The 12,746-nt window shown below is 44.3% G+C and overlaps 1 protein-coding gene across 1 annotated transcript in view; it reads left to right on the top strand.

Annotated features, from left to right (window-relative positions):
- Window positions 1-12,157, top strand: part of KIAA0368 (KIAA0368 ortholog) — a gene marked incomplete at its 5' end in the record, with an annotated part of 45,263 nt that extends 33,106 nt beyond the window's left edge. The window contains 15 exon segments of the mRNA XM_010296692.1: window positions 731-881; window positions 1,794-1,859; window positions 3,745-3,834; window positions 4,347-4,413; window positions 5,145-5,236; window positions 5,330-5,396; window positions 5,626-5,817; window positions 6,775-6,983; window positions 7,458-7,501; window positions 8,068-8,260; window positions 8,894-9,038; window positions 9,674-9,779; window positions 9,939-10,027; window positions 11,180-11,251; window positions 11,885-12,157. Of these exon segments, the coding sequence (XP_010294994.1) occupies window positions 731-881; window positions 1,794-1,859; window positions 3,745-3,834; window positions 4,347-4,413; window positions 5,145-5,236; window positions 5,330-5,396; window positions 5,626-5,817; window positions 6,775-6,983; window positions 7,458-7,501; window positions 8,068-8,260; window positions 8,894-9,038; window positions 9,674-9,779; window positions 9,939-10,027; window positions 11,180-11,251; window positions 11,885-12,024 (1,723 nt within the window).
- Between the last annotated feature and the right edge of the window lie 589 nt (window positions 12,158-12,746).

The raw sequence follows: 12,746 nt of genomic DNA, 5'->3' as shown, positions 1-12,746 counted from the left end.
GCAGGAAGTTCTTTTCTCCCTGTGTAATTGGCTAACTGATCTGCAAGCATTTTGCTGTGCTTGAGGCTGTCCTTCAGGACTCTCTTCTGATTGTAAACAAAAAATCCCATGGTAGTTTTTGAAACAGCCAGGTCTTACTTTACAGCTGGTTATCTGGAGTGTAGCTGGTCTTTGCAAAAATATTGTCTTTTATTGAACATGATTATCCAGGAAGGTTAGAAAGCTCCTAACAAATTATAGTGGATACTGCTTGAATTTTTTCATCCCTTTTGAAGATATGAAAACCCTTTGTCAAAATGCAGCCTGAAATGTGTGGTCAGTCTGAAACTGACAAGTGGGATTTGAACAGATCATTGTAATTTGTTTTTTCTTGGGCAAAGACAATGGATGTCTCTGGGGTGACTTTGCCCAGAGCTTCTATAAAACACGAAGATGTGTTATTCCTTCCTACATCTGTCTGTAGTATTGCCTCTTTGCCCATTCCCTTTGTGATACCCTGGCCAAAGCAAGCAATCTCTGTGGAAACCATGGCATCAGTTGGAAGCTCAGGGCTCAGGTATGATTTTACTTAAGCAGAAAAATACACAGATTTTTGTTTGCAGGGAGACTTACATTGGTGTATCTGAGATTTGGACTGGCCTTTTTGTTGGTACTAGATTACAGTAGACCAGAGAGTTTTCTGAGCTAAGTCTGTGTTTCTCTGTTGACCTTCTCTTTCATCTTTTTTCAGCATTAACACTCTTGTGAAGATTAGTAAAAGTGCTGGGTCTATGCTGAAACCTCATGCACCAAAACTTATCCCAGCCCTGCTGGAATCCTTGAGTATGCTGGAGCCTCAAGTCCTCAATTATTTGAGTCTTTGTGCAACAGATCAGGAGAAAGTAAGTGCAATTGTAATGGGAGAGTATGAACAGGGCAGAGATAACAAAGATTTAAGCTTAATTTAGTGAATAGAAAAATAGATTTCGTTGAGAGGTGTTCAAAGATGCAAAGAGAAATAGCTAGTAAGTTACTAGAAAAAGTTTGGTCATTGGAATATGGCTGGAGAAATGTGGGGATTTTTTTGAAGGGTTGGGATTTTTTTTATTCACTAGACCACCACATATTTCAGAAGGTGAAGGACAATCTTAGTAAGAACTGTTGTTAAATGTTACTTCAGCTCCATGTACAACTATGAAACAGGTGAAGAAAGAGTCTGTAATAACTATCTGTAATGTACCTATACTGTCAAAATTTGCTCCTGTTCTTCCCAGGGGATTAACTGCAGGTCTTCGTATGACATAAATTAGAAAGTGTGCCATAGCACTGTGGGATGGAGGTGGATGTTGTCAGCAAAGCGTCCTTTAATCTTTCTCAAAGAACCATATTAATCAGTAGCAGTCTTCTGTGAAAGTGACCGACACCCACTGTTCAGAAGCAAATTCTGCTAATTTCATTGTGGGGACGGAAAGGATCAAACTCTGGCCTTTGCAAATAAGAAAGGCATGAACAATAGGTCAAAGTGGGATTTTTTATCTTTTTTTCCCCCCCTTTTTTTTTGTTTTGTTTTTTTGTTTTGTTTCGTTTTGTTTCTGTGATACCAGGAGTGCATGGTTTAGCTCCTGTAGTCCAGGAGAATACTTGCTGCCTCTAAGAGAGAGACTTTCATAGTCTGTAGACATAATTACTTTCAGTCTGTATGTACCTGAAATTAATTTTGGTTTGAGTTTGTGAGGTAGTGAGTTATAGCGGATGTCCTTTCCACTGTTTTCCTGTTGACTTTATACTTGGTTTTGTTTTTTTCCTTTTTTTAGACTGCAATGGATAGTGCTAGACTTAGTGCTGTCAAGTCATCTCCCATGATGGAAACCATTAACATGGTAAGTATGTGATTCAGAAGTGTTCCAGTGTAAGGTATGTTGTAGAAGAAGAATCGATGTGGGAACTTTACAGAATACCTCTTCAGGGTTCATTTTATTATCACATCTCCATGGGGATGTCTGTCCATTCTTTTTCATGTAGTGACTTCTCTTGTTGCCTCAGCTTGCTCCTCAGGTCAGTTGTAAATAACCTTGGCTCCATTTGGAGTTGGACAGATTGTTTCTCCACCTGAAGACCTGCCTGCTTTGATGAAGAGGGCATCTTTCAAGTGCTTTTCTTTGGATGGGGGCTCAGCTGGTTCTGGATTATGCTGGCTGCCATTTCTCTTCATCTCTGGTCTACAATCCACAATCTGCTTCTCACCTGGGCCTCCAGCTGATGATAGTTATTGTTCTTAGGCACAAATGCTGGCCAGCCCTTGACTCGTGGTGCCTTAGATACCCCTACCTGGGCCTTGCCACTTTGATGGTGGAGATATTTAAAGAAAATGCTGTTGTCACTTGAAAGCACTATCAGCAGGTGGTGCTTGGCACCATAATTTCCTGCTGCTGGAGGAGGATTTGCTGATGCCCAGACACTGTGCTATAGGGTCTGTCTTGGCAGAGCTTCCTGCCCTCTGTAAGAGCCTGTCCCTTCCCAAAGACAAGACCCCTTTTTTCTTCTCAGGCACTGCATACAACCAGGGGCATGCAAGCAGGCAGGGGATGTGAGCACTCAACAAGTTGTAGGAGAAGCATAGCCACCAGAGCTATTCTTTGTTTCCTGTACTCATGGAAGTAATAACAGCAAGTCCTCCTGCACCTAACAGCATGTGGAGCTGCGTTTTGGTGTCAGGTGGAGGGCTCTCTATAAATAGTGTGTAAAGCAGCTGGGGATGAAAGGCTTGATGTAGAAGCATACTCACTACCACCCCGCAGGCTGCAGCAGCTGCTGCTGTCCCTCCTCCAGGCCATGCCGCTCCCCTGGCAGCCCTGGGGAGACAGTTGTGCTGTCCTGATCAACACCTGGGACTTCCTTGGGGAGGGGAGAGATAGTATGGCTTCCTGGGAGTAGTGTGAAGATGTCCTGGCTTATAAGCAAGGTTCTCTCTATTCGTCTGTATTCTGGGGCTGGCTGAGAGATTGTTTGCTTGGATGGAATATAATGGCTTATTCCCTTCACGATAATGATGCAGGAGGGGCAACTGACAGCAGATATGACTTCTGAAGCTCAGAGAGGGTTACCTTCAGTTAGTTTGTGATCCTTGAATTTGCTAATGGATGGATCTCCCCTCTGCAGACAGTGTGCTGCACGGAGTGCTGGAAGCATGAGGCTTTCTGGTTTGCCCAGTGGCGTTTTAGGCATAGGAGATTAGAAATGATACCAATAACATCCCTCTTGTGCCTTTATGTCATTCATTCCACGTGTTTGTCTTGAGCTGTTTAAAAAAACTGTCTTGACTAGTTTTCGTTTCATTGTCTAGTTTGGATATGTTATTGCTTCAGAGTTTCAGGCAGCTGGGGGAACGTTGGGTTTTGTCCCAAGACAGGCATACCTTTGCATCCCTTTCCCTCCCAAACGAGTTTCCTCCCTCTTCCTTTCCCAAACGAGTTCATGCTTTGCTACTGTGTCACTTTCAGCTTTCTAAATAGTTGGAGTGTAGGAGTATATCAGTTCCAGCAAATTATAATTTTAGCAGCGTAAACTCAGCATAGAGGTAGGACAAGAGAATCTGTATGCAGTGGTAGCCACTTTGTGGTGCCTTTTTCCCACCATGCAGCAAACTCTCATGATTCAGCTGAAGACCAGCCTGCAGAACTGAGGCAAGCCTCAGCTGGAAGTAGAACTGCTTGTCTCTTACCATTACCTGTCTTTTTTTTTCCCCTGTCCCTTGCCTTTCTCTAGAGCTTGCAGTATTTGGATGTGTCTGTCCTGGGTGAGCTGGTTCCTCGACTATGTGAACTGATCAAAAGTGGAGTAGGCCTTGGCACAAAGGTATGTCTATGATTTTAATAGTTTCATTTGGAAATGGAGAAGGGAACACAGTGCAATGTCAATGTAAATACTGTTCTTTTGACTGTCTCTTTTAAAGTGACAGCTTGGGCTCATTCCTACTGGAGTCATTTTACGTCTGAGTCTCAATCCACCTACATTACTTGTAATTTTCTGGATGTGTGCTGCCTTAACCTCCCCTGGGCTACGTGTCTGTTGTGCTCTGTGACACCAGAGAGTGCAGAAGGTTGTCCTTGGTAGCTCTAAGTCTTCCAGGACCATCTATCCTGAGTGTGGGTCCTGGTAACTTTCTCACTTCCTAATTCAATTCTTATCATTCATTTGTTACACACTGTTTTTCTGCTTCTGCCCTTGGCTCCTGGCTTATCAGGGCAGAGACTTAGTGGGCCTAGATCCTGTCACACAAATGCATATAACACCACAAATATTAACAGTACTAACTAGGGGCTAATATTGTTTTTATCTTACCTTTGTTTTCCCTTGCAATCTTCCAGGGAGGCTGTGCCAGTGTAATTGTGTCATTAACCACACAGTGCCCTCAGGATTTAACACCTTATTCAGGTAAGGCTTGTTTCCAGTGTCAGTTTTTGAGGATGCTTTTTGTTGCTGTTTGGTAGGTAGTTATTTCCTCCCTATTGGCCCTTGATTTTATCACAAGAATGGTCTTTAAGTGTGTATTTTCCTCAGAGAGCTGCTTGAAGTTGCCTTGTATATATGAGACTGGCATTCTGGGGGTAGGCCCTGAGGATGTTAAATATCTCACCAGCTTGGATGAGGCAGAGCAAGGAGTTGAGGGAATTCGCTAGTGTCCAGCAGGAAGAGTAGGAAATATTATCTCTAGACCTTCTTGGAGCAGACTGCCAATGCCTGTGCAGCACTGTCAGTAAGCACTCAAGTTCCTTCAACTCGAGCTATGGGAGGACTTTGTTTCCTTGGGTCTTCGTCTTCTCTTTACAATTTATTGTCATTTGATAGTAGGAAGAAGGCCACCTTCCTGTTGCAAAATAGAAGTAAAGTTGAAAGCATGATCAGCTGGGGTGCTCACGTCACAGCAACTTTGTCAGCCAAGGTATGCAGGCTGACACTGGCAAAAGACTAGCTTCGGCTGAGCCTTGCTGTGTTATGCTGTGCAGCTGTTTTAACATACAGACCAGACAGACCTATAACCCAGCAAACATACAACAAGGAAGAATGCATAAATTCAGACAATCTAATGAAATGCAGGTTATTGTAATTCTTGCCACAGCAATAAAAACATGATACTTCTGATAAAGCGAAGTCTCTTCCAACAGGCAAACTTATGAGTGCTCTACTTAGTGGCCTGACTGATCGCAACAGTGTGGTACAGAAGTCTTTTGCCTTTGCTATGGGGCATCTAGTCCGGGTAAGTTGGGGTGTGAGATGGTTTTATTTTGCTTTTTGTTTGTTGGGGTTTTTTTGAAGTGTTTGAGTGATTTGAGTCTTTTCCCTGTTACAGACTTCCCGGGACAGTAGCACTGAGAAGCTGTTGCACAAACTCAGCAGTTGGTACATGGAGAAGGAAGGTAAGTTGTGATCAGTTACAGAATACAGTGCAGAAAAGGTTCCCGGTGGTAGCAAAAGCTGGTAAAGAAACATTTCTATATAGTGATGCTCGGTTTCACTGGCTGAATAATTCCCATGCATCATTATACAATAGTGTGCATTCCTCCTCTCTTTCCTGAGAGGCATACCAAGCTGTTAAAGGAAAATCCTGCTTCCCAGTCATAACCCGTGATTGTTTTGCTCCTTCAGAGCCAGTTTACAGAACAGGCTGTGCTTTAACTGTGCATGCTATGGGACGCTACAGTCCAGACGTAGTGAAGAACCATGCCAAACATGTGCTGCCATTGGCTTTTCTTGGCATGCATGAGGTTCCCGATGAAGAGAAAGGAGAGAAAGAGAATTCTACTCTGTGGACTGAAGTTTGGCAGGAAAATGTACCTGGTAAGTTGTGTTAAGAGTGGTAGAAGATTTCTGGGAACCATGGGGCAAGAAATATGCTTTCTGGAAATCCGTTTTGGAAATACAGAGTTCTCACGGTAAGAGACTTGGGAAGCATGTTTCCATTTTCTTCCTTGCTAAATATGACCTGTAGGAATTTTGGCAGGTTAGCTTCTCTGTGGCTATTTAAAATAAATTACAGAGGTATTGATTGCTGAGGATACACAGACACAGTCAGGAGATGTGTTTTAAGATTGTGAGGCAGTGAATGCCACTCTAATATGGCACTGATCGTAGCACAGATAGCTGGACAGCTTTGGAAATTTTGATGCCAGCCTTTGGCTGCTGCACACTCTGAAATTACAGGGGACTTTGGCCTGTGTCTCAGGTTGGAGATCTCTCTGATGATGCCTGTGGTTTTTACTACAGTGATTGAATCTACATTATAGAAGCGCTATTTTCCCATGCTTTCTGTCTGTAGAGGAGGATCTGAATGCATAGTGAAATGATTTTGCTGCCTCCTCCTCTGACCTGATTTCAGATCTGGTTCCTCAGTCACCAGATTACTTTTCTAGAGTTTGGGAAAGGAGCTGCAAAAAGGTTTTCCAGTGATGTGTTCTTGCAAAAAAAAAGTTATATTCCTTAGAAACAGGCTAACACAATGTCTAGTTTCTGCCATATGGAAGGACTGAGATGAGTTCTTTGTCTAGGTATATGCTAAAGATTTTGGTTGGAAGTCCCTAGAAAACAGAAGCTATTTTCAGTCAGCCTGGGAGGAATTCTTCACCCCGTTCCCTGAAGTAGGCCTTGTTGATAGGTTTCATGGCCAAAAAAAGATAAAACTGTAACCGCTTCTTTTTCTTTTTTTTTTTCTTTTTTTTTTTCTTTTTTTTTTTTAATACAATTGAATTTTTGTTTGGTTTGTGGCAAAATTACAGCTTTCCTCTGTTTGACATGCAGGTACTCAGGGTGGCATCAGACTGTATATGCAGGAGTTGATAACCATTACCCAGAAGGGTCTGCAGTCCCAGTCCTGGAAGATGAAAGCCCAGGGAGCAGCTGCCATGGCATCAATTGCCAAACAGACAGGCTCCCTTGTACCACCACATCTGGGGATAGTGCTCTCCGCACTGCTGCAAGGCCTGCCAGGGAGAACCTGGACTGGGAAGGTAAAAAAAGGAACTGGCACCTCGTGGATTGCCCTCAAGCCAAGAAATGCAGTTGTCTGTGCTGCAGAACAGCACGTGTAGCAACTCTGTCTTAGGGAGTCTGCCTTTTGTCCTGCATTTAACAGATACAAAAATGACAGGGAAGATAAGTAGGTTGAGTTCAGATTGCTTTAGGAGTTGACTTCCTGCCTATACTACTTCCACTGCACAATATTCTAGCCTTGAGGGGTACTCGCTTGTGCTCAGAAGCACAGCAAGGCCACTTTCCACTGTCAGTTCAGTGCAGGTGGAAAGCCAGTTCTTCTGCAGCCTCTACAGAGGAGCAGCAGGAGCCAGACATTGCTTCTCTAGGCTGTTGTCAAAGGTGTGTTTCCCCACTACCCCTTGCAGAGTACAAAGGTTTTCCCTGTGTGGCAGGACTGTCCCATTTGGCTGTGTAGCATTTCTCAGCAGTATCCGTTTTACTCATTGCAGGAGGAGCTGTTAAAGGCCATTGCCAGTGTCGTCTCTGCGTGCAAGTAAGTGTCCTGAAGTAGTAGTACCCTCAGGATCTGGGATCTCAAAAAGGAGGTTGTTGCACAGTGTTGTTGCCTGTCTGATGCTAAGGAGACTCTAGAAAGTTGTGAACACCATCCTGGATCTCCCATCAGCATGTGAAGAGTCTCTTTCCACTCTACTTGTCAATGTGTGTGTCACTGGTGAAAGCTGGGAGGGACAAGTGATGCTTCAGAGGGACCTGCAGAGGTAAATAGTTGATTTAGGGCAAGGAAGAGGATGTTGATAGGCCACAGCTGCTAAGAAGAAAGACGACACTAAGGGCACCTTAAACGGGAAAAGAGAGGAAGAGGTAGAAGAGTGAGGGGAGACAGTGCATTGGAAGCATATGAGGAAAGACAGGAAAGAAAAACAGGGAGAACAGAGACAGGGTAAGAGTGAAGAAGAGCACCAGAGTGTAACTTCAGTTACAAGCGTTGGTAGGCAATCCTGTGCCAGGACACAGGAATTGCTTCCTGTCTGTGGGAGGGCTGGTTTTTGGGGGGGGATTAATGTGGGTGTGATAGTTTCTGTGTGCCTTGTGTTTCAGTGCAGAGCTGCAGAAGTCAGTGCCTGGCCAGCCCACTGTCAGCGATACTGTCCAGGCTGTCCTGAAAGAATGTCAGAAAGAGAACCTAAAGTATAAGATGGTGGCACTGCGCTGTGCAGCTGGGGTACTGCAGGCAACAAAGGAAGACCGGTTCCAGGAGCTGGCAGATATCATCTTTCCAATGATAAAGAAGGTGATAGTTCAGCTTGTTGAGTTTTCCCTCTTTGAAAACAAAACACCTGAGTGGTGACATTCCGGCTGATCCTGTTACGTACACACCAGGCTTCTGCCCAGAATTCTGCTGGTATGAGGAATACCCCACACTCAGCCACATCCTTGGTGGGGCTGAATACCAGGCTGTGAGTGAGCCCAGGAGGGGGTGTTATACATGTGCTGCCCAAATTCTGAATTAGCCCAACTATTCTCCAGGCATAGTCCTTCCTGTGGTGTCCAGCCCTGCCCCAGTACAGCATTAAAAGTTAATTCCTGTCTGTTTCTACGGGCAGCAAGAGACTCCTAGGAAGCTGTGTAAAGTGCTGCTGTTTAGTATCTGCAGTGCTTCACAGCTCTACAAGTGGGACTTCATAGCACAGGGAGATGTTTGGATGCAAGGCGACGGAGCCTGCAGTGCACTTGAGCAGGCTGCCAGTAGCACCAGAGCTACCCGTGGCCAGGGGGGCCTGTACTCCATCTGTATGGAGGCACTGACTGGGTGCAAGGACTGGTGTGCACGAACTGCAAGGGAAGACTGAATTGCACTGGAGTTGTGTGCCTAGCCAGCCCTCATTCCTCTGTTGATCATACCTTCCCCCCATGGCCTCCGCAGAACTCTCTTGAGAGCACAAGCACGGGTTTACCAAAGCATGACGAAGAGGACGAGGACATGAGGGAGAAAGAGGTGCAGATGGAGTCCCTGATCTGTGCCTTCGAGACCCTGGGCAAAGCCTGGCCAAGGAGCTTGGAGACGCAGCGTAAGTCAGCTAACTGTGTGCAGAGCAAACTTTCTCGGCTCAAACTGTTTCCTCTTAAAATGAAGAGGGGTAGCAAGGAGGGACCTGGGGATTATGTGAGGAGTGGGGAAGCTTTTGAGGAGATGCAGGATCTCACTGCCTGCAGCTTGCAAGATCTTCAGTGATAAAGCTGCCCCAAGAAGTTTCCCACAGAGTAGCCCATCCTTGGGGAAATTATTTTACTGTTGTCTTAAATTCACTTCACGAAACAGTTCTGAATTTGTGGAGACACGCAGGATTCCTGAGGTGGCTTGCCTAATCAAACGCAGCCTAGTTGTGCTGCTCACATTTACGTTTGCATCAAAGCTGGTACAGGGTGGAGAAAACTGAGTATATCTGAAAAAAAACAGGTTGCTTTTATTAGCATGCCAAGATATGTAATGCAGCTGTTTATCTTCCACTGTTTGTTAATGAGAGTGTTGACATGACATGGTGAAAGTTTTCAGGGTCACTTGTTACAGGATCTTGACTTGGTCATATGCAGTGACTAGCTTGATGTCACTTGGAGAAGAGCCCAAGGAACACCTGGGAGGCAGAGCAGTGTTTCCTTCTGCCTTTCCCCGTGGTAACACAATGACATCCTTACTTTTCTGTAGGTTGCTATCGCCAAGAGTTCTGCAAGTTAATGTGTGACCGCCTGAAACTCAGCACATGGAAAGTGCAGCTTGGAGTGCTACAAGCTATGAATGCCTACTTTCAGGGGTAATTCTCCTTTCTGCAAACCACTTCAATGATGCTTCTTTTCTTTGTTGCTTCAAACTGTTTAATGAAATTGAGGATGACACTGGATTCTCAGAGGAAGTCAAGCAGACTTCTCTCCCAGTGATGCACAGTGTCTGACAGTGTTTCTGCATTTGACAGGCTAATGCTGTTTGATGAGGACCACTCAGACCCTGTGGCTTTGACAGAAATACTTTCGGAAACCTGTTCATCTATCACCCATTCTCTAGGTAAACAGACTTTTCCCGGTTTGTGGTCGATGACGAATTGCTTGTTAATACATTCCTTCTCTGGGGGCTGGCTGGTAGAGGTAACATTTTGCCCTTCCTTGCACCGCACTGTGGTAATTCGTATGTTGCAGTAGCTGTTGAAGACAGTACTATGTGTTGTACTGTCTGTACAACAGCACAGTACCGGTGCTGTGCAGATAGAATAGAAGTAAATTCCTCTGGTGCAAGACAACTTTGAAAGGAGAGGAGGGAGAGGCAGAATGTGCAACCTGTCAGGAGCGCAAATCGGAAACGTAGTAATTTTCTCTATGCAGAAGATCAACCCCACCTAATCAAGCTAATACTGATTTAATGAAACACAAGTTTTTCTCCTCCACAGTTCAGACTTCTTGGATACATATGCATCGGAGAGACACAGCATTTTCTCAGACAGCCACTACATGAAGCTCCAAGGCTTTGAGGCAGTTTTGGTCTCCCTGAGCAGAGCACACATGGGGATATAAAAGCTACCTGTGTAATGTTGGCAGTCCTGGGGCTGTTTGTTACTTTAGTAGTGTTCGTTCTTGGCCTGTGACTGTAACAGGGCCCCAAGTCTCCTCATATGTGCATGTGGCTTTTGGTTTTGGTATGTCTAAAGGCAGCACCTACTTTACAGAGACCTCTTAGGGGAAAGTTTCTTTTAACTATCAATACTCCCAGAATAAGACTTCAACAAGATTTTAGGTCAGGAGACCAAATGACTTTTTGTGACAAGCTTGTGCTTGATGGCATAGGGTTTATGTGCCCTCATTTGATGCTGCTTACTAAATTTTGGATGGTTTATAGCCTTTACAACCCATCAAAAGAACGGTCTGTTATGCACAGAAGTTGTCTGTGTGCTGTGGTGGTACAAGAAGTGATGCACAAGGTTTAGTTGGCTCCTCAGCCTCCAGTTGGTCACTTTCTGCCCTTCAGATGTGTCTAATCGGGAGCACTGCATACTGCCAGCACAAATGAGCTCATTGAGCGGTGCTAACAAAAGTGGTCTGGAGACCACAGTGGTGAGTGCTCTTTGGACAGCTAGTGTGCCTTTGGTTCTCAATGTGGTTGTCGTTTGTTTGTTTGTTTGTTTGTTTGTTTTTTTGTTTTTTTTTTTTTTTTTAAATACTTTAGAAAACAAAAGCTACACATCCATAAGAACAGAAGCTTTGTCTGTGATACAACTGCTGCTCACCAAACTGCAAGGTGAGACTCTTTGCTTGCCATGTAGGAGAGACGCTGTCTGGTAAAGGCAGCACATGTCTGTGTGGCCTGGAACCCTGGAGAGATGGCATTACCTTCTGCTTGCAGCACTGGGTGCTTTTGGGGTGGTTGGGACTTGGAATTCTGTGCTTGGTGACTTGGGAAACTTGGAGAGGGCTTGAAGTAACTGCGGATTTGTTAATTTAGGATTTAAGCCTTGAAGAATTTACTTCAGAGAATGAGCCTACCTAAGTCTCAAAGTCATACGTGTCTGCAGTTGTTCTGTAGCAAATGTTTCCTTTGGCTTTCTGTTAGCACTTCACACTTGCTTTATTGTAGCAAAAGTCTTCTTATGCTACATGAAGCAATTGTGAAGTGGGAAACATTTGGTTCTTCAGGTCCTCGTTTTTACATGTTACAGGCTTAGACAATGAAGCCTAGTTAATCAGGCATGACTCCGTGTGCATGAGGCAGCATATGCAGCTGAGTGTCCAGCTGAATTTGCCTCCTCATGGAAGAGCAGTATGGACTGCAAGTGAAATGTTGAAGCAGTCACTCTTCTAAGACCAAAAGGAGATGGTCGTTTGGTTTTTTGGCATGCTGGTATTCATGTCCAATGTCTGTCTGTCTACACAGAAGCTCAACAGTGGGAAAGCCTGACACCAGAAAGCAGAGAGCACCTCATTCGTTCGTTGTCTACGATGGCATCAGATAGCAGACCTGAGCTACAAGAGAAGGCATTTATATTGAAGAAAACACTTGAAAATCTTGACTAAGTTGTAAAACACAAACTACAAAGTGCCATGTAAAACAAAAACAAAAAAGTGCAGTGATCTGAAAACCAAGTGGGAAAACGAAGATTACTCTGTAGCATGCATCATTCCTGGCCAAAATAAAAAATGCCTTAAATTCTTTTCCCCGTTAGTGTTATTTTTATTCTTTTAAGATGATGGTTAGTTGTTTTTATCAGTAAATACCTCTAACGATCTGCCCTAGAATGTTCATAAGTGTGCAACATAAAAAATGTTGAGGGCAAGATGCTTTTTTTTAATTTTAAATCAGCAAAAGAATGTTACTCAGATCCCCTTTGTCCTTCAAAGGAATCGTTGGAAAACCGCCAGCACAGCAAGTGAAAAGCATGTTTGATTTTCACTTATTTTGTGTCTGGAGATCTGTTACCTGGCATCTAAACAGTAAATCTTTGGGTCTCTGCAGTAGAGCTAGTTTTTTTTTATCTTTAAAGAATGAAATGCTTCCCCTGATGAAGCCTGTGCTAAACTCCTATGGCTTCCTAGGGTCAGGATTTCATCTGACACCCACCTGCTTCTCCTACTTGGTACTCCCTTGCAGCCTCTTGTCTGTGAGTTATGAAAGGCAGAGTACTGTTAACTTTGCTCCTTCCTCCTTCTCTGACCTCAACATGGATTGACCGAGTCTATGCCTTCCCCAGCTAGCAACCTCGGCCTCCCAAACTTTAAATGAGAACTTTTTTCCTCAA

This window comes from Phaethon lepturus, unplaced genomic scaffold (assembly GCF_000687285.1).
Source record: "Phaethon lepturus isolate BGI_N335 unplaced genomic scaffold, ASM68728v1 scaffold5891, whole genome shotgun sequence".
Lineage (NCBI taxonomy): Eukaryota > Metazoa > Chordata > Aves > Phaethontiformes > Phaethontidae > Phaethon > Phaethon lepturus.
The sequence above is the reverse complement of the archived record's forward strand: the minus strand, read 5'-3'. Positions and strand labels throughout refer to the sequence as shown.